The following is a 27,734-nucleotide window of genomic DNA, read 5'->3' on the forward strand; positions in this document are numbered from 1 at the left end:
CGTCAACCTACTGTCACAGACCCATCCTGTTATTCCCCCTTTTACGCGATTGCGTGTATTTTTGATTGTATTGAATAAACTCTTGAACGCTTCCCTGCGTTGTTTTCTGCTTTGAGGTACAACCTTTTTTTCCCAGCTGCGGACCCTAACGTTGGCAACAAAATAAACCACACATTTCCAAAGATGGACTCTCATCCTTGGCTCTGCGATCCAGTAGCAATTTAATTTCGTTATATTTTCAGTTTAATTCTGCAATTTCCAGTTCGTTATGTTAATGATTGCGGGGTTTGGTTACCGCTTATTGTCTTACTGCGAAGAAAGAAGAAATGACGATCGACCGGCAATGATATTTATGTCATCAGGCATCGTGCTATGACCCGGGAATTTAACGCTTGCTTTCACGCACACCGCTTCCCGGGAAAGTCCCGGGCATTATACTAAGACGCGGCTCGGTAAATGTCAGCGTCAGTCGACCCAGGAATTTGCTTTCACACATTAGGGCTACACGTTTAAATCCCGGGATTTAACAGTGTTTATGTATATGTGAAAGGGACTTAATCAATTAATCAAAATAGTTGTAGATTCCTTCGATTAGCGATCGAACAATCAATGCCAGTCACAATAGATTTGACGCCTACATCATTTTAAAAATTTTGAATTATGGCAACCTTGTAGGCCTTCATGATGGCGTTGGACTCAAAGTTTGCCGTTTCTTCCATGAAGCGGCCCACCAATAGCATGGCTCTGCCTTTGGTCTGCCTGTGGTGAGGGTCCGATGGGGGATTTTCATCGGGAAAGCACTGGGCCACGCCCTTCTGCAGCACAATCAGCGCCTGGTGTACGTCGCCCTGACCGCGCAGGCACAAAAACAAAGCATTTATTCATGGATGCGGTCGATTGCCCTGACGCTAACATGCTACCTTGGACCAAAGCCACTTGGCTTTTTCGGTGAGGAGCTCAGCCAGGTAAGTGTTCTCTGCGTTCAGGAGCGCGTTAAAGGCCGTCTGGTGGTGTCCGGCCTTCCTGGCCACCCGGGCGCTCTGCAGCCAGCACTCACCCACCAGCTTCTGGTTTATAGGCCTAGAAAAGTCAAAAGACCGTCAAAACGTTACATTACAACAGTCAACAGTCGTTACAACGCTGCCAATCGTCCCAGTGAAAATGGATTGGACGTCTTTAGCTGTCAATGACAGCCAATGAGCGAAAGGAATTAAAGTGTGTTTTTACTTGGACTGCAGGCTGAGCAGGGCCCGACGGAGGGCCAGGATGGGCTCTTTAGCCCGGAAGGAGTTTTGGGTCATCTCCAGCCGATCGGACCAATGGGAGGGGAGCTTACTCAAGGCGGGGGCAGAGCTACCCTCTGTGAACGTGTGCTCCAACTCGCTCAGCATGTGCAATCTGATATAACAGAAGAAGTGGATGGAAAGATCAAGACAACGTTTTTGAGAAAACTATTTTTGTTTAAAAAGGGGGTATAGCCTATTTTTCAGGCATATGGTATCATTCTACAGCACATTCAAGTAACAATTTTACCTTGAGTTAATTTGTGAAAGCTATACATATCATACACAACTTGAAATAAAAAAATAAATCTAAAAATAAAATTAAATAAATTTTTAAAATTGTATCACTGCTGTCTCAAACGGTTGGTAATGGGCAAAATATTCTCTGACTTCTGTAGTTCTATACCGGACAACAGAAGTCTTTTCAAATTTTTATTTTACATGATTTAATTTCGCAGGCCACACAAAGAGATGTTGTGGTTCTGGATAGGGCATTGATTTTCTCACCTCTACTGTAATCCATTGCTGTCAATGGCATTGAATTTAAATCTATGAACAAAAATTATAACGTTGAATATGTGATTGTAATAGAAGTACTAAATAGGCCTGCACAATATATTGTTTGAACATTGCCATTGCAGTGTGCGCGTGCGCAATAGTCCCATCGCAGGACATGCTTCATAAAAGCAGCAAGTGTGCAGAGACATAGAATCCTAGACCCCTACATGTATTAGATCCCTTAGCCTAGATTAAACGGTATTGCATGAATACAGGTAGGTGAACTTGACATTTTAATGGTCCTTCGAGCCGGATTTCATTATACCCGGAGCTCCCAGAGGCGGAGTCGACAGTACCTTATTGAACCTCACAGTATCTGATTATTTACTTTATTAATATGACGTATTCTATCCTCAATAAAAGTGTAAAATTCAATGAAGTTCTTCATATTTACAGGGAAATTGTGCTTTTTGAAGCTTTTGACTTCTTTCACCTTTGACAATTTGTAAAGCTGTAACACACATATGTACACTAATGTTCAAAACGACACACATTTTAACAATAAAACACTTGACACAAAACAATTGGTGTTCAAACGTCCAGTCTAATCAATATGTAAATTTAGTAGAGCTGGGAATCTTTGGGCACCTAACAATTCGATTACGATTACGATTCAGATGGTCCGATTCGATTCTAAAACGATTATTGATGCACCCCCCCCTTTTTTTTTTTTTTTTTTTTTTTTAATATTTTGTACATTTGTTCCAAAATTGTTCAAAAATACTCTCAGGCTAAACCAAACTACTATTTCAGTATCAAGTTAACATATAGCAGTAAACAAATATACAAAAATAACAGTAAATAAAAAACTCCAGTCCCCATTCTGTATCAGCAGCTTTAAACTACATTCAATTAATTTAATGTTGTGAATCAACTGTTAAAGTTGTTAAAATTGCTCCCGTTAATCCATAATTTCCCTTTTGTCAACTTTCGACATGTGAAAGTTTTAAAACTATTTTAAAGATAGATTCAAGTCAATATTTTACCGATTTAGGAGTATTTTAGATAAAAAGTTAATTAGGTTTGCTTGGAAGGTTCGCTACAACAGCCTTGCAGAGAAGTGTACTGCTTTAAGATGGCGGCCGTTTACTACGTCTGCATCTAGCTTTTTGTAGATGTGCTGCAAACGCTACCGCTACCGTAGTGCATCTAGTCTTATATAAATGATATCTACCGTAACATTATGTGGATGACGTACTTTTGTAGCAGCTTCAGGTATGTTGTTGTGTTTTTTTATCTCGTGGCATGAGTTGAGCTAGAGCCGTGAGTTGAGCATTGGCATTACCCGAGGGGCCGGGTAATGAGAAGCATGATGTTTAGCTACTCTCGCTCCGTTGCTCATTGACCGCGCGGCGCGCTGAGTGTGTTGTACTTCCGCTTTACTTGGCATATTTCAATAATCGGAATTTGGATGTTTGTGAATCGTTCTCGAATCTTCCACGGCCGAATCGCGAATAATCTAAGAATCGGAAATTTTGCACACCTCTAAAATTTAGTAGATTAAATTAGCCTAATTTGCCAAACAAAAGTCTGCTATCTTGAATGCTACAAATGCTAAGGTATTTACAATTCTCATTGGAAATCGCTCACACGTAACTCCACAAACTGTAGCTTTAAACTTAATTACAAATGCATACACAAACATATATTAGCTGAAACAACTTACAGCCTTATGAGGGCCAAACCAGAGCGTAGCTGTCCTTTATCCATGCCAGGCGAGTCTGCTCGTAAGTCATACAGTCCAGCTAGACCCAACACTGCCACCAGAGGGCAGCGTATCCTCCATCATTTAACAAAATACAATACTTTTGGCATTTTTGGATAGTTATTTTGTTGGGGTACTTAACAAGTTCATTCCAATGTACGCAAAAATTCGGGTTACATCGCCAGTGTAGGACCGGAACTCATTCATAACCCGGGCACTACCTGTACAAAGTGGTCATGGTGAGTCATCTGCTGAAAGTACTTCTAGTGTTAATATCGTAAACCCCTAAAAAGTCGCTATGTAATTTTTTCCCCAATATCGTGCAGCCCTAGTACTGAAAATACAACCCTAACATATTTTAATCAAGCAAAACAATTAAAAAACCAACACCAACCGACCTAACAATGTACTCGTATCCTCTCTGGTAAGTTCCGCATTCATAGCTGGCTGCCGACAACGGGACCACCTGCTCCTTACGGACGAGCTTCAGCTTATCAAAGAAGGCGGCATTGTCTTGCTTCTTGGCTGCTAGCAGCAACTGGCCCAGTCGCACTCCCCACGTACTGGACTGGAGGTCTAAAGGCACATTTTGAAGCTACATTCAACTGTATCTATCAATATGCATATTGGATTTCATCATTTCTTTCATTACCTGAACTCAAATAATCCTCCAGCAGATCCCATTTACCCAGCTTCCAGGCAGCCTCCACTCTGTAGGCGTTCAGTTCCGAGGTCCACTGGTGCCTAAATCCCACAAACATATGTAGTACCTTTTTACCAAGGTGAAATGAAATGAAAACCAGCGTAGCCAGCAGGAATTTTTTCAAATGTTCTTTATTAAAAGGACAGACCACACCTCATATGAATCACTTTCATACCAAAGGCTGGTGATCAAAGTACTAAAGTATGCAAATGGAATTTTTTTAGACCTTTAATAATGGAGAAAAAAATGTTTCAACCCAAAAAATGGCAGCTGTTTTGTGACGTCAGCAATACGGCTAGTCCCCGGGTTACGAACGAGTTCTGTTCCTACGCTCGCGACGTAACCCGAATTTCCGCGTAAGTTGGAATTGACCCTTTAAAAAAAAAAAAAAAAAAACGATCCAAAAAGTCCAAAAGTATTGTATATTTTTTTTAATGGTGGTGGCTACACTGCCCTCTGGCGGCAGCGTTGGGTCTGGCTGGACTGTCGTTTAATAATGCTTCCATGCAGGAGCACTCAGACGTCTCACATGGATAAAGGATGGCTGCACTCTGGTTTGGCCCACATAAGGCTGTAAGTTGCTTCAGCTAATATATGTTTGTGTATGCATATGTAATTAAGTTTAGAGCTACTATATGTGGCGTTACATGTGAGCGATTTGCTATGAGAATTGTAAATACGTTAGCATTCGTAGCATCTAAGCAAGCGGACATTTGTGAAGCATATTAGGCTAATTTAACCTACTAAATTTACACATTGATCTGACTAGATAGGTGTTTGAACACCGACTGTTTTGTGTCGAGTGTTTTATTGTTAAAATGCGTGTCGTTTTGAACAGACGTGTACATATGTGTGTTACAGCTTTACAAATTGTCAAAAGTGAAGGACGTAAAAAGCTTGAAAAAGCACAATTGCTTTGTTTGATGTCTGTCAAGCTGAACAACTTCACGTTGAGTGAGGACAGAACAAGTCATGTTAATATCGTAAAGTAAAATATAAGATACCGTGAGGTATTATTAGGTACTGTTTGTACGACCAAAAAAAAAAAAAAAAAAAAAAAAAAAAAAAAAAAACAGACTGGAGACAAAAAGGCGGCCGAGACTCCAGCATTGTAAAGTCCAAATCGCGTAGTCGAGTACATCGTAACCCAGGGACTACCTGTACCCACACACATTCAGTGGTCTGAAAAAGTATCTGAACCTTTTGGAATTTCTCACATTCCTGCATAAAATCACCATCAAATATAATCTGATCTTTGTCAAAAATCACACAGATGAAAAAACAGTATTTGCTTTAACTAAAACTAACCAAACATTTATAGGTTTTCATATTTTAATGAGGATAGTCTGCAAACAATGACAGATGGGTGGAAAAATAAGTGAGTGAACCATCACATTTAATATTTTTTAATACAGTAATTTTCACACTATAAGGCGCACCTGACTATAAGCCGCCACCCACCAAATTTGACACAAATACGGCATTTGTTCATAGATAAGCCGCACTGGACTATAAGCCTCAGTCGTCCTCACTGTATTATGAGTGTCTGTATGACAGCGGCATAATGCAACTGTCATAAGACCAAATGAACCACCATGAAACTTTGAACCAATTTGCTCCAAAACTTCATTGCTTCAAGATGTTTCATTTGGCCATAACTGCTCCCTTGGGGGAGACAGTCAACCTCTGCTGCCACCTACTGTCAATACTGTTGTTGTCCAACATGCCTCCTAGCATGCATTGTAGCGCTACATATGTAAATAACAATCAAAATTCATGTTCTGTCCTAATTATTGCTTCGGTTATTGTTCCAGTTGTTTCATTAATTGTTAGTTATGGTATTTGGTTACACATTATTTGACAGTGGTGCCAAAAGACTGTCATTAGACAATCATAATTATGACATGACACTGTCATGAGCATTAATGAATGCTTCTAACATATGCCATTTAGTGTTATCCCACAAATTATATCACTGAATGGATGTAAAAGACATAAACATAAACGTTAGTGTTAGTGACATAGTGTTAGTTAGTGACATAATTTGCCAGATGACACTTAATGACATCTGTCATAAGCAATCAGTAATGCCCATGATAGTGTCATTTCATAATTATGACAGTCTTATTACAGTTTTATGACACCGCTTTTAAGTGTTACCCATTAACCCAAATAAATCAACAAATAAGCCGCACTGGACTATAAGCCGCAGGGTTCAAAGTGAAGAAAAAAAGTAGCGGCTTATAGTCCGAAAATTAAGGTATTCTTATTTTACCCCCTTCGGTCATTGTTTGCATGCTATCCTCATTAAAATATGAAAACCTATAAACGTTTGGGTGGTTTTAGTTAGAGCACTGTTTTTGCATCTGTGTGATTTTAACAAAGATCAGATCACTTTTGATGGTGATATTATGCAGAAATGTGAGAAATTCCAAAAGGTTCAGATACTTTTTCATACCACTGTACACACTGATGGACTCAAGCATAATGAGGTCATGAGGAAGGGCGGATCATTTTGGATACTCACATTTGATTGGCTAAAATTGTACCAGCATTGATAATCTTTTGTTTAACTTTTTCTTCACCTTTTCACATCAGAAAAATTAAACTGTGCGTTTTTTTCCAATTTATTAAACTAAACCACTGGGATGCACATGGTAAATGTGCTGTTCGTCTCTTAAAGGTAAAGTACGTACTTGTCGGCCAGCACTCCGTTGACCTGCGTGATGACAGTGGACAGCTGGCCCAAGCCCAACAGTGATGTCATGACGCCATGAAAGTGGCCAATCTAGTCAACAGTAAACAGAGAAAAAGGGAACAAAAAAACAACAGCAGTGCTTCTTGTAATCCATTGCAATGCATTAATTAATCAAGTACAGTTGAGTTGTGTTCAACTACAAATGATTCAGTTTTAATGTCTAAAACCAGTTTCTTTTCAAATATTTAAGAAAACTTCTAAGTGTAATGCCATTTAACTCAATCCTTAACTCATTCACTGCCAGTCGAAGACTGTATACAGTAGTTTCGCATTTTCGTGTTGTGGTAGTGAATAAAACTTATATTAAAAACACCCTACCATTGACAGAAACAAACTTCCAATTAATTTTAACTATGAGGGCTGGTAGTGAATGCTCATGTTTCAGTGTCAATGACGGTGCTACACATCCGGGAGTGCTCGGGTACCTGGTCAGACTCAAGTTGAATTGCGCGGTCGTAGCATGCGGTGGCATCCTGCAGCAGCCCGATGCTCTCGTGTTCCAGGATCTGCTCCCTGAGTGACGGTTCCTCCTGCCTCAGTGCGTTCACCCCTCTGACGCCGTCGGGCTCGTGCATGGCGGCGTACAACGTCTGGGGGGAGAAAGTTGCAAATTCTTTCAGCTAAAATGCCAACTTTAAGGGCAGGGGGTACATTTAAGTTAATTACAATGATGATATGACTGTAAATCTCTATTGTATAAACTGTCATGCAGACAGTGATGCTTTGAGATACGAGTGACCCGACCAAGAAGTTGCCAAGAAACGTGTAAGAGTACCCATGCTTCACAAATTCTGTTTAGAGGTGCAAATGAGAAATAAATAAATACATTCTGCCTTAAAGGATCACCAAAACACCCTGGATTGCAGGAATTTTTCATTTTCCCTGGCCCTGATTGAGTGTGTAGCTTGGCCACTGGGTGGCAGTTTGGTACTCTGCAGAAAAAGCATTGACATTAACAGAGCAGTAGAAAAAAAGCTTGTTTGAAATGTTTGCGTGTGAATATTCATTGTTTTGAGAGTAAAATATAGCAACATGATGCTAACTTATGTTAGCGTGTCAATGGTGTAAATGTATATTAGCATTAGGCTAAGCATTCTTAGGGAACAAAGGAATGAGAAGTGTATTTTATATTTCAATGAGCAGTATGTGTAACCAGAAACTGCTATTTATGGAGAAATTACTCTGGGTCTTTGCTGTGTGGATAAACAGAGCTTAGGCCCGCCCAGGATGGTTTGGGGACATTTCGGGGACAATATCAGGTCACTTCCTGTTGATTTGGGGACATTTGGGAGACATGTTGTGGTCATATCAGGTCATTTGGAGACATTTGGGGGGCGTGTCCTGGTCATATCAGGTCATTTGGGGGGCATGTCATAATGATATCTGGCCATTTCCTGTTGATTTGGGGACATTTGTTTTTTTGCCATTGAAAATAAATGGGAAATTTGGACGTCCATGGCTGTCAATGGCATCGACTTAGATTTGCGTCAGTGGAATCCAAGTACATTGGCATCAGTAGAATCAACAAACATGGCCGTCAAAGGCATTAAACAAAGCAAATGCCATTGGAAATGAATCTGAAATTTGGACGTCCATGGTCGTCAATGGCATCGACTTACATATGCGTCAATGGAATCCAAGTACACTGGCATCATTAGATTCGACATACATTGGTATCAATGGCATCAATGAAATGTAAATTCCATTGGAAATCCCATTGGAAGGGAATAGGAAATTTAGAATGAATGGGAAAGTTTTGGGCAAATTTCCGGGAACCCTATTTTTTTCCAAATTCTGTCTACAACTTTTATGCCCCTCACCGTCCTGGAATTTTTTTAGTTTGATTTTTGATCAAAATTTGTAGGACTAGATCCATTTTGAAAATGTTTTTCCCCCCCAAAAAATCGGTGAAAAATCGGCGTTTACAGGCGAACGGAAAGTTTTTCGGGGTCGTTCGAAAAATTCCCTGCGTCGCGTGAAAATTTCGGTCGTTTCGATATTCGAACGGTGCTGATCGGTCAAACGGTTCGGGCTGTGCGGCGCGCTGAAGAAATCCCATTAAAAAAATTTTTTTTTAAACTGAATAACACTATCTGGGTCTTTGGAAAAGACCCAGGTAATTTTCTTTTGTGTGTTTAGTTTTGCAGATGACCTCAATTGGAGTTAAAAGATAGGATCCTTTTTGAGGGACTTTTCGCTATCTGCTTAACTACAGTATAGTCAAGCTGCATTTTCGCCAAGTTTGATTGCATGTCACAGCTGATCACCAAAGCTGAACTCAATATTTTTCTTCATTAACGATCTTGATCATGTAATTGCCCAGGCCTAGTAGTAGCTTTTGAAATTTGAGGCAATAAAAATGCGGATGGTCGTTTTTCTCTTTGGGCAAAAAGACATAACGTCCATGATTCCCCTCCAAAAAAGAATCGCTGGTCTCACCTGCAGGAAGGTGAGGTGGTCCTGGATATTCTCTTTGTTCTCCATGATGTAGGCTTCAAAGTGCATGAGTGCCCGTGTGTAGGCCTTGGAGCGTTGTGAGGCCTTGGCCATAACATCCTGCGGGATGCCCTTGAGGAAGGCCACCACGCGCTGGTATTCGCCACTCTCTGACACAACAACAACAAAACATCACATTGTAAACAGAAAATAAAAGCTGAACTGTTTGACTTCAAATGGTGCGTATGCCACAACTGATCGACAATGAATCGACTGTTTAATCAACTACTATTTTGATAGTCTAAGTAATAGTTTAGAGACAATGTTGACTGAAAAATTGTCCAAAAATAAAATGTTTTTGTGGCTGTTAACTCATTGGCTGCCATCAACGGGAATAGACGTCCAGTATTTGGACTGGGAGGGTTGGCAGCGATTGTTCCATCACAGTCGGAGATCCCAGTCCAAGTGGAAACGAAGTCTATTCCCATCAAGGGCAGTAACTGAGTTAAAAACTGCATTTCATGTCACTTGGTTAATATTTGTTACATTTGTATAATGAAACATCAACTACTGTCTATAGCAGACAATGAGGTAATTATAAATATTCTAAAATATTTATGTATTTTTTTAAATTAAAAAAAAAAAATAGAGAAAAGGTAAATATTCTAAACTTTTCATTCCAACAAAAATGGATAACAGCAAATATACTATTTAAATCTTTTTTTTTTTCATTAATACCATAGTGCTTTTATTTTCCAATGTAAAAACAGAGGGAAACTAGTTTACATTGTTAATTTTATTTTTAAAATAATATATTAAATTTAAAAAATTTAACTGAAAGGAAAACTTACCATTCTCTTTTGATACAATAATAAATAACCTGACATATACTGTATAGCCGATTAACGCAACATTAGGTAACTTTTCAGTTTTGGTCAATTTTAGCGCCGCCGGTGGTCAAAAGTGGTAGTGTTTTGCCTTAAGGAAGACTGTAAAGACCAGCACACACCCGCAGTGCCGTGAAATCATGATATCGCTGTCACCTGCAGATGGATTGCATGACATTTCTGTTTCCAGCGGCTGTGTGAAGGATGAACAGTAATAAGATAATGAATCCAGTTGTGGCTAAACAATAGCATATGGCGGTTTGAGACCGTGTGGCTTTGTTTGGCTACCCCGCCACCCTACCTGAATTCGTCAGCGTTGACGAGTTCGGTTGGGGGGGGGGGGGGGGGGGGGGGGGTGACATGCCAGCAAGTGAAAGCTGGGCCAATGTTTATTCATGAGCATCCTGGTAGCCTCCCTTTTTTTCCCCTCCTCGGACAAAACCTTTTGTCTCTTTTGTTGCTCTATCATCTTTGCAGAATTCGCGTGACAGCGTTCACATTGATTTCCGTCTTTATAATGAATGAGGAAAGGGGAAGTGACGCATGCCGTAAAGCGGTCAACACATTTGGGGTTTTTTGTGTGTCTGCCACCCTCCTCAAAATTGATTAGTTCTGGTGAAAGTGATACAGACCCCATCAAGATATAAAAAAGGTGTCATTCAACTTATAGACCCTACCCACCGACGTCACAAAACCACGTGCTCGCTGTATGGTTCCGCCCACTTGTCCGTCATTTTGTCTCTGTATTAGCATTGGTTTCAATTGATCGAGGAATTTAAAATGCATTTCATGGAAGACCCGGTGCTTTCTGATGCCGTAAACTCACTGGATGTGTTGCATAAAAGGCGTTATGTGGAAAAGCTTCGTTCTATACAGTCGCCAGATCCATATTTGATGCCCAAATCGATGTTTTTCGACCCACTGTCTTCGCCCTGTCTGCCTGACATCTGCTACGCTGATATTTACAATTATCTTGTCCACACAAAATCAGCCTATTCTCACGAAAATTTGAAAAACTTCAAGAGCTTGGAGGCTTATAAATACTTTGTTGCTGGTTGGGTGAAACAGGTCCTCGTCCACGAAAATTCGGCAGGAATCTATCTTGTGCTTGGAAAGGTGAGTTACGAAATTTTCAATTCAAAATCTTTTGTTATTGCTAACATCCACTGTCAAGTCTAATGTATTTAATGTCATTTGTCAATGGAGCTAGGGCTTTTAATGTTTATATGGTTTAGCGATAGCACTCTCACTACATACATACGTGTATGTTGTCGGCGATTAGCCTAGCAATGATCTTAATTGTGGTTATTTGTCAGCCCAAAACCCTCTAAGTATATCTTAAATGCATCTTACCGGATACAAAATGACTACTACATAGTCTGTGGTGTGTGGTGATTTTTTGGTGCCCCGTTTTCACGTCGAATTGCAGCCGTCCATTTCGCTCTCCTCTTTGGATCCCTCGGAATACGGTAAAACTTCAAGTCACTCCTTCCATCTTCTCTGTTAGTGCAACCAACAGCCACACACGCCTTCATCATTTTGATTATTAATGTTAAGGAGCAGAAAAACACGCCGTAAATAGGAGGAATGTACGTAGCCGTAACAGGTTAACACTATGTTTTGACGGACAATTGGGCGGTACCATTCAGGAGAGCGGAGTTGTGACGTCACGTGGGTAGGGTCTATTGTCAGTCGACATATCATCACAAATGTTATAAAAATTATTTTACAAAGGTTGAAAAGTTACCTAGTGTTGCTTTAATCTTTATATTAATGCTTAACATCTAAATAATCGTTTGTGGCATTTAGATGGTTTCATTTGAAATAGCTACCATTGTGTTTGGGCTTGGTGTAGAGGATGTGGCGGCTCCACTGGCTGAGGTGAGAAAGCATGCTGAAGACTGTTTGAGTGCTGAGCTGCCATCGTCCAGAGGGCGCCTCCTGGACACGCCCCTCATTCTCTGTCAGCACAGCCAGCATCTCTTCTGTCACCTGTGTGCATACAGAAGTGCCTTGAGAATTTGTAATGTGTATTTTAATGAGGATAAATAACGATATCCCACATCCCAGTGTGCTACGTGGGGTGAGCGCTCACCTCCTTCTGCTCAGCTGGCGTACAGCCCAGCAGCATGTAGAGCAGCACGTGAGGAAGCAGGTAGATTGTCACCTTGTAGTCGTGCTTGATGATAAAACTGCAGCAGGTGAACACTCGGCTGGCCAGCTCGTGACGCACCTGCACGGAAAAGACATTTTTAAAACGTTGTTAAAACGTCCGCATGTTACTTTATTATAACAATTATAATTATAATTATAATTGTTTTATTTTATTACATATTTATTATATTTATAATAGAAAAATAAGGACTTTTTTTGCAGCCTGTTAGAACTTTATTGTAGTAACTCTATAACACTATACTCAGGGGTGAAAGTGGGCGGGAACAGTCAGGAATGCAGTTCCGGTATAAGGTTCAGGGCAGGAACGCCTTTCCGGTATACGGTGCTTTGATTCCGAAAATATGAAGGCAACTATCAAAACGCAAAAAAAATGCAAAGCTGCCACACATGCATTTCATCTCCAAGAAGAAAACAATCTACCAACATCAGATTTACATACACAAGTGTTAACAACAAGCATAATACAGTGCTTGTGTAGCGTAATCCGTTTCCACCGATATTTATCATTTATTTTATTCCACGGACGGCATGGAGGTTTCCCTAGCTGCTGCAGTTATCCAAGTTCAGACTTCGATAACGAGTCACGTCAATGTGCGGATGCACGCAGCAAAGCAAAACGCTTGGACTCATTTAGCCACTTAATTGCCTAATATACTGACATGTGATCACCAGAGATAGTTAGCTCTGATTGGTTCAAATGTGCATGTTTTCTGAAACAGCAAAATAAATAAATAAATACTTAATTAAAAAAGAAAAAAAAAAGGACAATGCAACAGATAATGGATCAAATCTTTTAGAGCAAGGAAAGAGTTAGGGTGGCTTACTTATCATATTAAGTTTACTTGCTCTGATGGGGAGGTTAAGAACATCTTAGCTGTCAATGTGCACTCTGGACTTATATTTGTTCATTTATGTTAGGCTATTTATTAATTTCCTTATTATTTAAAAAAGTCTATTTGCGCGATCTTCAAAATATATTCCATTTCTCTTTGCATAATATAAGTCATTTGTACTTATTTTTCTGAATGTATGTTACTTATATCTTTATTATAAAAAAAAAAAAAAAGGAAATGTTTACATTAACTTCAATTTTAATATACATCCTATGTTCTTAAGTAGTTAAAATTGAGATTTGGCATTTATTATGTGAGGAAATGAGGGAAAATAAAAATTAGGAGATGGAGGTTGGGGTTATAGCGGTTTTTGATAACTTTTATTTTGGAAATCATTGAAAAAATACAATTTTGAATAAAAAAACAGTTTCTGTATGTTTTCTAGAAATAACTGACCATGACAGTTTTCTCTGCATTTCATTAGCCCCCCCCCCCCCACCCAAAAAAGAAAAGAAAAAATAAATAGATAAAAAATAAAATTTGTGGCTCCGTGGCAGAGGTTGCGCTAAACTTTTTCGTTGTCTGTCATTTTGACTGACAGGGTCATAAAAATCCAGTCATAATCTATTTTCACCCGTCACTTAAATTTTTTAAATGATGATAATAACATTGTGGTGACCCTTTGTTTGGCATAATTCACCTTCCGTACTTGTGTGTCCATTTGGCCGAGCGCGTTAGCGGCTACGACACAGTCACGTGACAGAGACACTTAAGAGCCGCGCGCGTTCCGGCTTGAATAGAGAGTTCACAGAAAGCAGCAGAGCTACAGCGGCTGGACACAGCAATTCGAGCTAACAAGACTCTTAACATTGCATACCGCTTCAACATATTCAATAGTATTTGGTTTTCATTCATTTTAAATTAATATTCTGTCCGAACAAGCTTAACAGAGAATCCACACCGTGCCATCACACATCAAGCAGATGAATATGTAACTTTTTCTCCGCAGTGACAAAAACAGCTGACTGTGGCCCCAGTCGGTAGGCTACATTATGGAACAATGAAATTAACAGTTCACCTGCTGTGGCCTGAACGGAGTCTTACACCTTCTGGCCTGAACGGAGTCTTACACCTTCCTCCTGGTGCGCATGGACTTGAATTGCGTGCCCGCTTGTGCAGTCCCTGTTTTTTCACCTCTTTTATCAACACCATCATCGTTTTGGGGCTTTTTGAAGAAACTTCGGACACTCAGTTGCCTTGACATTTTTCAGAGTAAGGCCAACGACATCATGCATCAAGAGAGACAATAGCTAATTAATATGCTCACTCGCCACCCTGTGGTCTGGGGTGTGAATTGCAACCTATCAAAATGACAGGTGGACTTCAGTTTTTTCCGTCACCGTTTTAAAAAATCGGTCAACGACAGAAAGTATTCGGTTAACGCGACCCTTGCTCCGTGGCGACCTTCAGGTCGGGGAGTTCCGGCAAGAAATTCTAACCACTTTCACCCCTGACTATACTCCTTTTTAAATGCACATATTCTTATATTGCATATATTGGGATTGCTTTTATTGCAATCCATATTGGTCATCTAAATGTACATCCGGTTTATCAATATCTATGCCTGTTTTTGTAATATCTTTTGTCTATTAATTTGCTTTTTTAATAAATTTGTTTAGACTTCAAGAACTCTAGGTATATATAGATTTTTAAAACATGTATTTTTTTAACCTGTAAAACTAGGGGGTTTATTGTCACCGTAATAAGATTCAAAATGTACTTTCTTTGTTGTTATAATTTTATCAATTGTACTGTGTATTAATTCATACAGCAAGACAGATTTCTTTCCAGTGAGGGTTGGACAAGGCACGGCTGCCCTTTGTCACCAAATCTGTTCATACATTTATCGACAGAATATCCAGACACCTTTCTGATATAAAAAAATATATTTATATCCAGGTGGTCCGTGGGTTACGAACGAGTTCTGTTCCTACGCTGGCGACGTAACCAACATTTCCGTGTAAATCGGAAATAACCCTTTAAGTACCCCTAAATACCTCCTAAATCTCAAAATAACTATCCAAAAACATGTATTATATGTCATTGAACTGTCCTTGCCAAGATGTTGGAGCTAAGTCCTAGCTAGACAGCAAGCTAAGTTGTAGTCTTTCCCCTCTCTCTCTCATTCATCTGTGCGACTTGTTCGTGTGTACATGCGCTCTTACTCGCATGCGGCGGACTACCTGCTCTACGCTTCCTGCGTCAAAATAAAAGCATTCATCACTCCACAAAAATCAACATTATAATCAAATACACATTTCGCCAAACGGCAGGTCAGTCCTACTAATAAAGTAAAAAATAAAGATACTGTGAGGTACTGTTTATGCGACTTAAAAAAAAAAAAAAAAAAAAAAAAATGAAGACAAAATGGCGGACGAGACTCCGTTGTCGTAAAGCGTACGTAAGTCGGGTATGTCATTACCCGGGGACAACCTGTACATTGTTTTTTTTTTTTAATATACAAATGAAGTTGATACACATAAACCGGTGATTACCAAAGCACCATTTTTTTTTTTTAAAGAGGTCTCACTTTGCTGATGAGGTAAGCTGCCCATGTAGCAGCCCAGTCAGAGAATTTGCCACCCTGATTACTGAGGAAGATGGGCTTCTTCAGTTCTGACCAGTTCACCTCCTTTTGGCTGCTTTTGTACCTGCGAGGTTCACACACAAAGGACAAGGAAGGAGGACCACTCTCAAGTATTGACAAGAAAGGCATTAATGGTGCCTCAATATCATCGTGGTCTTGGCTCACTTTAAAATGAAGACTACAACCTCTCCTGTGGTACCTGCTATTAAGGTGGGGCTCCAGTATCTCCTGGACGTATTCTGGGAATTTCCTCCACAGTCGTCGTCCAGGTGAATCCAGCCGACCCTCGCGACACTGGAAGATGGAGAGCAGCTCCTGGCCAATGAGAGTCATGTCAATTTCAACAAACATTGAACAACATTACAACACTAAAATGCTTTATTGCATAGTATTTATCTTATTGCCTGTTTTTGGGGACGCTAGACGTCAAATTAATTATGACTGGGATGGCCAGCAGCAATTGTTCGCTGCAGTCTTGTTTTCGTCAACGATGACGATAACAAAAATATTTCGTCAACCAATTTTTTCATGTCGATGATGTCACGATGACGCACTGAAAACACGTCTTGGGAGACTAAAACATAACGAAATAGATGCCAGTTGTCGTCTGACGACGCGAGAACGAGATGAAAATTCACCATAGTTTCCGTCATAAATTCACAATGATATTCTATGTGCAGTTAGAACGCATTTAGCAGTGTTTGGTCGTGTCACTCATGTGACGTGTTGCGCTTACTCACTGGCCGGTAAGTAAGTGTGTGCCCATTTCAGGTTCCTTTTGTGAAAAGTGGTAGGTTGGTAAGTTTTGCTTTCTTATCTTGGCTAGCTCTGCCATGTTGCTTTAGCCATTAAAGGTCTGTGATAAGTGATCATCACACACTAAACTAACTTGTAGCGTTAGCATAGCGTTCACATTAGCATAGCCTTTGTGGTAGCATTTAGCGCAGTGAGTGTCTTTTTAAACTCCTGAAAAACGTTTTACATACAGTTCGTGGCGACCAGATGAGTTTAATTAATTGCAAATGATGTGCCTTTTTCCTGCTAAGTGTGTATTATCATCATGAAGATGGCGATGTCCTTGTAGACTAGAATTATGTACTCGTCTCTCAATGTCAAACATTTATTTATTTATTGATTTATTCATGGACTAAAACTTTTGAAGTTTCTAGACGAAAATATTTTCAGAATTGCTGACCAAAACTAGATGAAATTTGAGTTTTCATCGACTAAAACTATATGAAGACGAACACATTTTGAAAAAAATCAACACTGATCTGGTGTCACGGTGTCAGCCTATCCCAGTCGAAACGGATTGACGTCTAGCGCCGTCAATGTCAGCCAATGAGTTAAATGAGTGTTGCATAGAAGGTTAACTTCCCCAATTTGAAGTTGACTCAACAAGAGATATACTGTGATTAAATTGTACAAATGAAAATTGATAGCACACACACACACGCACACACACACCTACACACACACTGAAGCCTGAATAATGCAGACACAAAATTTGTGTGATGCAGTTGTACCTGCATGGCATAAGCAGCAGAGTCCTGCGCTCGGACGTTGTCGGCGTAAGCCAGGAAGGTTCGTGTGAGTTCGGTCAGCAGGTCATAAGCGAATTTGGGGTCCTCCACACCGCTCTGGTTAAAATTCACAAGTGACATCAACTCATTACCCTGTTATTGACGATGATAGTCCTCCAATTCGTTTTGACCATGACGGCTCTCCCAGTCAAATTGGATTAGACGTCTAGTGCCGTCAATGGTTGTGAAACATAATCATGGATCTTTTAGACATACCACAAAGGTGTTGCCGTCGCCGTGGGTGTGTGCTGGCGACAGGTCCAGTCGACCCGGATCGACAGCACCAAGCTCGCCCAGACACTCGCCGCACAGTAGTCGGGCCTCGGGCGACGAGTCCTGGCAGCCTTTCAGGAGCACTGACACAAGGCTGGAAATGACTGGCTCCACAGATTCACTTGCGCACACCTGCCTCAGCAGCCACTCCTGGAGTCAAAAAGCACCAGCAAAATGAGGAAATATATGCTATAATTTGGGGACTACAAGTTCCTACTTTTTTCTGAGGTTTGAAATAAATGGAAAAACAATGCCTAGTATAAATGACCTTCATGTGGAAAACGGTTTCTTCAAGTATTTAGGTACGCAAATTGCGAATTTGTTCGACATCTGATAATGGGAACAACTACCTTTGAACAAAAACAAGGACTGCTTACGAGAACAGCCATTTTGTGATACAGGTATACCCAAGCACATTCATATTGATAGACTAAAGCACAGGTGCGTGTGATAATGTGTATTATTTGTGGGATACTTGAATTTGATTAGCTAAAAGACTACCGGCATTAATAAAACGTGGGCGGGCACTTCCTAAAAATACTAGCTTGTATTTATATTAGTGCTGTCAAATTTATCGCGTTCACGGGCGGTAATTAATTTATTTAATTAATCACGTTAAAATATTTGACGCAATTAACGCTTGCACGGTATGGCCCGTTCATGCGTTGCCTCAAACGTTTTACAATGACGCCGTTTTAGCACATTGAGAGCAAAAAGGCAGAGAAATGCGAGTGGACACAAGCGTTCATTGGACCGCGCCTTTTATTGGCTTAAGCTTTGGCAACTCTTTCACAACAAATATAAGGACTGTGGCGAACGACGGAAGAATGATAGGAGACTATCTTTTTCTTAACGCCCTTAATTGAACACAACGTAGAACATACTGTATACAATTCGCAGCCACCACTGACAGTCATGGTTGCCCAACTTCCCATCATGCATTTGGGCGGAACAGTTAAGTCAATACAGTATCATTTAGTGAAAGTACAACCAAAATAATATTCATATATCTCACAGGAGACGATCTTTTTTTTAATACACTTAATTGAACACAACACAGAACATACTGTATAACATTTGCAGCCACCACTGACAGTCATGGCTGCCCAACTTCCCATCATGCATTTGGGCGGAACAGTTAAGTCGCTACAGTATCATGTAGTGAAAGCCCAAAATAATATTCCTATCTCTCAAAAAATAATGTTCACAACAACAAAAAAAGCGCTCAATGCAAAGAGAACTGGCATTCCAATCAAAATAGCTATGCAAAATAAACATAAAACTTACTTAGACTTTGCCTTGGCTAGATCTCTAATTAATTTAAAACTCGCCATTGACACCTTTTGGTGTATTTCAATCACTACCTTACATAGTTAAAGACACTGTGGAAGAACGACAGGGAGCCCATTAAAACGAAAACATTAAGAGGGGTTTTAATATAAAATTACTATAACTTGTACTCAAATTTATCTTTTAAGAACTACAAGTCTTTCTATCTCTGGATCCCTTTAACAGAAAGAATGTTAATAATGTTAATGCCAGCTTGTGGATTTATTGTTATAATAAACAAATACAGTACTTATGTACAGTTGTATGTTGAATGTTAGTCTTGTGTCTTATCTTTCCATTCCAACAGTAATTTACAGAAAAATATGGCATATTTCAGAGATGGTTTGAATTGCGATTAATTACGATTAATTAATTTTTAAGCTGTGATTAACTCGATTAAAATTTTTTAATTGTTTGACAGCCCTAATTTATATTAAGGCAGCACTTGGTAACTTTTCAGTTTTGGTCGATTTTAGCGACGCCGGTGGACAAAAGCGGTAGTGATTTGCCTTAAGGAAGACTGCGTTTCCCATGAGGACCAGCGCCCGCCCGCACAGTGTCATGAACAGATCTCTCGGTCGCCTGCAGATGGATTAAAAAACATTACTGATTCCAGCAGCTGTGTGAAGGATGAATAGTAATAAGGTAATGAATACCGTTGTGGCTAAACAATAGCTTATGACAGTTAGCAACCGTGTGGCTTAGTGTGGCTAACCCCCTCAACCCACCCGACTCATCAGCGCTGACGATTTCGGTTGATGGGGGGGGGGTTTCACGCCAGTGGTTGAAATCCGGGCCTATGTTTATTCTTGAGTATCCTTTTATCCTGGTAGCCAGTGTTGGGAATAACGCCGTTATAAATAACGACGTTACATAACGGCATTATTTTTTCAGTAACGGGGTAATCTAACCAATTACTTTTTCCGCCGTCACAACGCTGTTACCGTTACTGACTGTCAAAAGCGGTGCGTTACCTACTCTGAATAAATTGAAGAAACTACCAGTCATGTCGAGTCTACTCTCTGCTCTGTTGATCTGTCATCCAAGACTTGGGGTGCGTTCAGGTTCGCGCAGCGCACGTACTTCTGACTCCAAGCTGTTTGTCCCTGCTCATTCAATTAGACAATGCTTTCCAAAGCTTGATAACGTTTCTGTGTTTGCTACACCTGAATGCTAGCCTCGTTCCCATCCCCCACTGTCAGCCAGCAAGAATGCTGCTTCCATCTTGAGGACGGCAGACACTTTGAGGGTGACGTGAAGTGTAGGAGAACCTACCTGAATGCAGCGCCTTGAGAGATGCGATGGAAGTGATTGTGACCGGCTGAGGGTTAGAGTCATGTGTCGTGGTAAGCCAATCAGAGCCGGTGTTTTCACACACAAACCGGAACAGCGCGTGCGGCAAACACACACACGCAAAACAGATGCACAGGTCGGGATGGCAGCGCATTCAGAGGAAAAATTGTCCTTTAAGAGGTGGAGATATAGACACTATTTCAAGTTGGTCGAAATTAAAGGAAAGAACCTGCATGTAATGTGTAATTTATGTCCCAGGGCAAAGCTTTTGTCGACATCTGTGGTAAGTAACTCACGTTATATTGTTTTACTATTGACTTTTGTCAACAAAATACTTGAATTACAGTAGGCTATGTCTACTTGACCAGTTGTCTCAGGTTGTGAGAAATTTATTTAACTCACTTTATATTGTTTATTGCTGATTGTTATTTTATTATATTGTTTACTGTTTATTTTTGTTGCGCTTCAAGTGTAGGATAAATCTGTTGCTGGTGAGGTGCAATAAATATTACAAGGTTCTATAACACAACTACCTGTCTGTTCTTCTCAATTCAACTGACTCGAATTCTGCTCAGAAAATTTTTAATTCTTTGACATACAACAACTTCTTTTTAAAGTAACGGAAATAATTTACTTTCCCTGGTAACTAGTTACTTTTACTATAGAGTAATTCAGTTACTCAGTTACTTTTTGGAAGAAGTAGTGAGTAACTATAACTAATTTTTTAAAGTAACGTGCCCAACACTGTTGGTAGCCTTTTTTTTCCTCCTCGGAAAAAACTTTTGGTCTCTTTTGTTTCTCTGCCATCTTTGCAGAATTCGTGCGAAAGCGTTCGCATTGACTTATGTCTTTATAATGAAGGGGGAAAGGGGGTAGTGACGTATGCTTTAAAGCAGTCAGCACATTAGTAGTTTTTTTGTGTGGCAGGATTCCTGACACCCCCCTCAATTTAATTAGTGCCGGTTAAAGTGATACAGACCGCCTCAAGATATAAAAGAGGTGTCATTCAACTAGTCAGTCGACGTATCATCACAAATGTTTTGAAAATATTTTATAAAGTTTGGAACGTTACCTTGTGTTGGTTTAAAGGTGTTATATTGAGTTTGTCACTTTTTACTGCCACCTCTAGCCTAAAGCGTAATTGCAGCCTGTGTTAAGCTCGTGCATGGCACGCATGCTTTTATGAACACGAACATAAAGCAATGAGCGTTTGGCTCATCAAATCAGCACCAGAAATGTAGAAACAACAAACATGATTATTTACTGTTAGTAGCAAGGCTTGAGTGGTTTAGGATAGTGGGTTAGAAAAGTGTATTTGCCAAACAGAGACTAGGTGGAGGCTTGGTGATACAGCACACAGTCGTGTGTTCTCCCAGAGTGTTGACTAAAAATTCCATATAGTACCTTTAAATAAAATATGGTCTTCAACCACTAAAGAATGATACAATGGTCACCTGGTTGCTGTGCATGACGTCTCTCAGGCTGGTCAGCGCGTGGATGCGGACATCAACGTTCTCGTGCTGAACAGCTCTCATAGACAGCTGAAGCGTGGACGCCAGGTCGCTATTGCTGGCTGCCAGCTGGCAATAATGGAAAAAATACATTACAGTATATAATAGTATATCAATGATTTGTGCTATTATATTAAAATTTGAAAATGATCAAATTATTGTGAACTACTCTGCTGTTGAGTAGAGATTACTGGTTAGCATTAGGTCTGCAATGACCATTAAAATCAAATTTATCTATCTATAAATAAATACAAAAATAATGATTAAAAGACATGGAGAAAAAAACATTAAATATTCTCTGATTTTTAAAGTCCTCAATAGGCATGTGCCGATAACCGGTTTCAAGGTATACCGTGGTATGAAAACGTCACGGTTTCAAAACTGCCAAAATTTTCCTTCATACCATCCTAAGGTATTAGCTATTTTTATGTACCACAAATGCAGGGAGAAATCCATCACTTGCAGCTGCAGGTTGTTGCTCAGTGTCAACTCCTGAACTTTTCCCCCCATCAAAGAAAACGAAATCTCTGGTATGGGAATACTTCGGCGACAGAAAAGCTACAGACGGCCGTGGCTTAGAGGAGGGCCAACCGACATGTAAAACATGTATGCGGAGGGTGGCTGCCGAGGAGGCAATACCTCCAATTAAAGATGTCCCGCGGGTCCGATCACGTCATTTTCAAAGTATCGGAATCGGCAAAAAAATATCGGACATGCCTTTTTTAATACATTATTATTTTTTAATTTAATCGTTTTCTAATTGTATTTAACGTTACAGACAAAATGTCCTACACTCATCCAGAGTCTTTACTTTTTGGCTTAAAATAGGGCTATCAAATTTATCGCGTTAACGGCGGTAATTAATTTTTAAAAAATTAATCACGTTAAAATATTTAACGCAATTACCGCATGCGCTGCACGACCCACTCACGCATTGTCGCGTTCAATCTATAATGGCGCCGTTTTATCTATATGTAGAGGCAAAAGGCAGCGTAAAATGAATAGAGTGAAATTTGGCAGTCTTTGGAACCATTTTTTAATTGGCTAAAGCCTTGAAATCCCTCTCTCAACTACTAGAAATATCGTGAGAAGCAATGTGGGGAAGAAAGGTAGTGGTTGATCTTTTTCTTAACACCCTATGTTATTTCCCAACGCAGAGAAGATATATCAATTGGTGCAACTACGCACAGTCATGGTTGCACTTCCCATCATGCATTTGGGCAGAACAGTTAAATGGCTACAGTATCATTTACTGAAAGCTCAACAAATACACTAGATGGCAATATTTAGTCACAATATACAAAGTCACATTTATCCTTTAAGAATTACAAGTCTTTCTATCCATGGAGCCCTCTCACAGAAAGAATGTTAATAATGTAAATGCCATCTTGAGGTTTTATTGTCATAATAAACAAATACAGTACTTATGTACAGTATGTTGAATGTATATATTCGTCTTGTGTCTTATCTTTCCATTCCAACAATATTTTACAGAAAAATATGGCATATTTTATAGATGGTTCTAATTGTGATTAATTACAATTATTAAATTTTTAAGCTGTAATTAACTCAATTAAAAATTCGAATCGTTTGACAGCCCTAATATATATATATACATACACACACATACATACATATGTACTGTAATATTCATAGTCCAACTTTTCTCCGCGCATAATTTTTACTTTCTAAATATTTCTAACTGAACCCAGTGTAATATAGCTTTGAATAACATTGAAATCCAATGAGCCCAGGAGTAAACTCATGGCAAGACTAATCGCTTATCAATCAACTCAAAAGAATCATTTGTGGTAGCCCTACGCAGCATTGTGAGCAGATTTGACATCCTGTTATGTTGGCTGACCTTTTTGTAGTTCTGAAGCACAACATGGATGTCTTTAAGTTCAGGTTGGTCCGGAAGGAAGTAAATCTCATGGAGGTAGTCGTTGACTTCTTCCCTGTATGATATATAGAATTAAGTACCTAAACGTATGATCGTTGCCAGCCCACCCAGTTAAATGGATTGGATGTTTATCACTGTTGATGGTGAGTTAAAGATAAGGACCTTGCAATGTTTAAATGTATAAAGTAAAAAACATTTTTTGTCTAAAAAAAATAAAAATTTAGGCGTAGTGGGTGATATAACACGTTTGGAAACAAAGGGTTAAAAACATTTTTGGGGCTATAAAAGACATTTTACCCTCCCAATCAATTTTGATTGGTTGTCTATCTAAGGCAGTGGTAGTGAATCATTGTTAATAGTTAACCTGTTGTCCAGAATGAGGAAGCGAATGATGGCGGCGGTCTCCTTGGGCTGCTGCGGGATGAGCGGCAGGAGAGCTACAATGACGTGACTCAGCAAAGGGCCCAGATGCGCCGACTCCACGCTCCTTACGAAACAGTCCCATGTTCTGTAGGCAATAAATATCTTATTTTCACACTCATAATTGATTTGTTTCCAATACTGACTTTTTTCTCCTAATATATATACTGAACAGTGGTATGAAAAAGTATCCTATCCTTTTGGAATTTCTCACATTTCTGCATAAAATTACCATCAAATGTGATCTGATCTTTGTCAAAATCACACAGATGAAAAAAACTGCTTTAACTAAAACCACCCAAACATTTATAGATTTTTATATTTTAATGAAGATAATATGCAAACAATGACAGAAGGAGGAAATATAAGTAAGTAAACCATCAACTTTAATATTTTGTGCCCCCCCCCCCCCCCCCCCCCCGGCAGCAATAACTTCAACCAGACACTTCCTGTAGCTGCAGATCAGTCTGGCACATCAATCAGGACTAATCTTGGGCCAATATTCTCTACAAAACTGCTGTAGTTCAGTCAGATTCCTGAGATATCTGGCATGAATCGCTGTCTTTAAGTAATGCCACAGCATCTCAATGGGGTTCAAGTCTGGACTTTCACTTGGCCACTCCAGAACGTGTATTTTGTTCTTCTGAAACCATTCTGAAGTTGATTTACTTCTGTGTTTTGGATTATTGTCTTGTTGTAGCATCCTCTTTTTAGCTTCAACTGTGACAGACAGCCTCAGGCTTTCCTGCAAAACATCCCGATCAACTTTTGAATTCATTCTTCCATTAATGATTGTAAGCTGTCCAGGCCCTGAAGTAGCAAAACAGCACCAAATCATGATGCTCCCTCCACCATGCTTCACGGTGGGGATGAGGTGTTGATGTTGGTGAGCTGTTCCATTTTTCCTCCACACATGATGTTGTGTGTTACTCCCAAACAATTCAACTTTGGTTTCATCAGTCCACAAAATACTTGCCAAAACTTCAGTAGAGTGTCCAAGTGCCTTTTCACGAACATTAAACAAGCAACAATGTTTTTTAGACAGCAGTGGCTTCCTCCGTGGAGGCCTCCCATGAACACCATTTTTGGCCATAGTTTTACATATAGTCCATGTGTGCACAGAGATATTAAACTGTGCCAGGAAGAGAAGCAACAGTGCCAAACACTCTCCATTTGTAGACAACTTCTCTGACTGTAGATTGATGAACATCCAGACTTTTAGAGATGGTTTTGTATCCTTCCCCAGCTTTATACAAATCAACAATCCTTGATAGTTGGTCTTCAGACAGCTCTTCTGACCGAGCTATGATGCACATCAGACAATGCTTCTCATCAAGACATTTCTTACCAGGTGTGTGTTTTATCGTGGGCAGGGCAGCTTTAAACACTCATCAGTGATTGGGCACACACCTGACTTAAAATGTTTGGTAAAAATTGGTTTCAATTGCTCTTTAAGTCTCCTTAGGCAGAGGGTTCACTTACTTATTTCCCCCCTTCTGTCATTGTTTGCATGCTACCCTCATTAAAATATGAAAACCAATAAATGTTTGGGTGGTTTTAGTTAAAGCAGACACTGCATTTTCATCTGTGTGATTGTGACAAAGATCAGATCACATTTGATGGTGATTTTATGAAGAAATTTGAGAAATTCCAAAAGGTGCAGATACAGATTTTTTTTTTTAACTGACTGGCAGCAGAGCAGAGGAAAGTCTTCTCGGTAGCGCAGGCCAGTGCGCAGCGTGGTCATCATTTTCACTCGCACTGAGCTGATGTGTTTGGAGCCCATAAGCCTCATTAGAGCCATCACGCTGGTCAGGGCCTCAAAGACAGGAAACAGATAATTACTCTTTAAGGGAATATGTCATAATACAGTGGCACCATTTCTGGTGTTTAAACTGTCATGTTGTTGGTTTTCAAAATAAGTTTGTTTTTTTTTGGTTAACATTTTACATGTTTAAATTAGCTTAAATGTTTGAATTTCGTTTCCACTAGCATTATTTTCTCATATATTTTTCAATTTAATCAAAAGTTCAAGTTTTTTAATGACTGTATTATTGGGAAACGTTTTAGATTTTCTTTAATAATTGCAATCATTAAATCATTTCCTTTTTCTTTTCCTTTCGGCTTTTCCCTTCAGGGGAAATCCACTAACATTTTTGTATTTTATGACTAAACAATTTAAAATGTTTTGATATTAAATGAGAATTTTTGGTTTTATAGAAATTGTATATACTTATACACATCATGTCTTATCATTTCTAATCTCCGTATTTTTCTGCAATACTGTATTTTCCAGATGTTTTATTCAAATACATTTCTAAAATTCTTGTACTTTGTTTTTTTTAAATATATTTTTTTCATTTATTAATAAAAAAAAAGATTTTTTTAATTTTGTATTATTTCAAATATTTTTGGATGTGTACTCAACTGTTTTATTTTTTTCCTGAAATGTTTTTATTATATGTGTTTTTTGCGTTTTTAATTTTTTTTTTATGTATTTACGTAATATTTTGTATTTTGTTTAAGTAATTTAATATTTGTCATTTTTTACATTTTTATTTTTGTTCCGTTATAAATTTGGGTGCATTACTTTTACCTGTAATTTTTGTACTTTTCCAACTATTCATGGTCTAGTACACAGTATTTTGAAATCCTTTTTATTTTCCATATATTTGTTGTGACCCAGTACAGTCCCTATTTTTCTCACCAGCTTCTTCCTGTCCTTCTCTCCCGCACTTGAGCTGAGCAACTGCATGTTGAAGAAGGCAAGAATGCCCAGCAGTTTGGGCTGCAGGTAGTCTACCTGTGTTGAGAGAATAAATCACATTTTTGTGATGATAAAAGCATGAAAACATACCAAAAAAACAGGTTATTTTATTACCATGCGTTCCGGGGTGGTAATGTCTCGAGGACCTTGGTAGGGGTCATCGTTGGATGCGAAGGAGGCCAGGATGGCCAGGCCGTTGAAAACCTGCTGGTATTGCTCGCCTAAGCGCAGCAGCAGCTCGTTGTGAAGACCCTGAAAGTCCTGGCGCAGAAGGGAGCCCAGCTCCAGCTCCGTCTCGCTCTGAGCAATACAGTCAAACGAAAACCATGTAGAAATCCGTATGAGGACATTTTGTTTGTTTAATTACCTGTCTTTTTTCCTACCACTATTTATTTTCTCTTTTCTGCATTTAATTTTATAGTCCCAATGATTATCATTTGTTTCCTAATGTGTATATTTGTGTATTCTGTAAATATTTATCTTTCGCTGTCATTTTTAAAAATGATTTTCTAACATTTGTCTTCTCTCGTTCCTGAGTAGTTTTCCTTTTTTTTTTTTTTTTAAATATTTAACTATTTTATGACATTTTAGGCAGTGTAAATAAATAATTTCTTCTCTCTTATAAAATATTTAAAGTGTTCTTATTTTGATCTATATTTATTCCTCTTTT

The 27,734-nt window shown here is 39.2% G+C and overlaps 1 protein-coding gene across 1 annotated transcript in view; it reads right to left on the minus strand.

The window, feature by feature from the left end:
- The window catches only part of atr (ATR serine/threonine kinase), a 71,780-nt gene that overhangs the window by 21,018 nt on the left and 23,028 nt on the right, over positions 1 to 27,734 (minus strand). The window contains exons 17-36 of the mRNA XM_057859317.1: positions 27,179 to 27,364; positions 27,005 to 27,100; positions 25,986 to 26,116; positions 24,242 to 24,385; positions 23,839 to 23,932; positions 21,918 to 22,043; positions 17,785 to 17,991; positions 17,512 to 17,625; positions 16,185 to 16,300; positions 15,929 to 16,049; positions 12,426 to 12,563; positions 12,163 to 12,322; positions 9,447 to 9,613; positions 7,433 to 7,597; positions 6,946 to 7,037; positions 4,199 to 4,290; positions 3,945 to 4,122; positions 1,228 to 1,398; positions 921 to 1,080; positions 669 to 848 (exon numbers count right to left, since the gene is read on the minus strand). Coding sequence (XP_057715300.1) covers positions 669 to 848; positions 921 to 1,080; positions 1,228 to 1,398; positions 3,945 to 4,122; positions 4,199 to 4,290; positions 6,946 to 7,037; positions 7,433 to 7,597; positions 9,447 to 9,613; positions 12,163 to 12,322; positions 12,426 to 12,563; positions 15,929 to 16,049; positions 16,185 to 16,300; positions 17,512 to 17,625; positions 17,785 to 17,991; positions 21,918 to 22,043; positions 23,839 to 23,932; positions 24,242 to 24,385; positions 25,986 to 26,116; positions 27,005 to 27,100; positions 27,179 to 27,364 — 2,838 coding nt within the window. The remainder of the gene's footprint in view (positions 1 to 668; positions 849 to 920; positions 1,081 to 1,227; positions 1,399 to 3,944; positions 4,123 to 4,198; positions 4,291 to 6,945; positions 7,038 to 7,432; positions 7,598 to 9,446; positions 9,614 to 12,162; positions 12,323 to 12,425; positions 12,564 to 15,928; positions 16,050 to 16,184; positions 16,301 to 17,511; positions 17,626 to 17,784; positions 17,992 to 21,917; positions 22,044 to 23,838; positions 23,933 to 24,241; positions 24,386 to 25,985; positions 26,117 to 27,004; positions 27,101 to 27,178; positions 27,365 to 27,734) is intronic.

The sequence above is a fragment of the Corythoichthys intestinalis genome, chromosome 15 (genome assembly GCF_030265065.1).
Source record: "Corythoichthys intestinalis isolate RoL2023-P3 chromosome 15, ASM3026506v1, whole genome shotgun sequence".
Taxonomy (NCBI): Eukaryota; Metazoa; Chordata; class Actinopteri; order Syngnathiformes; family Syngnathidae; genus Corythoichthys; species Corythoichthys intestinalis.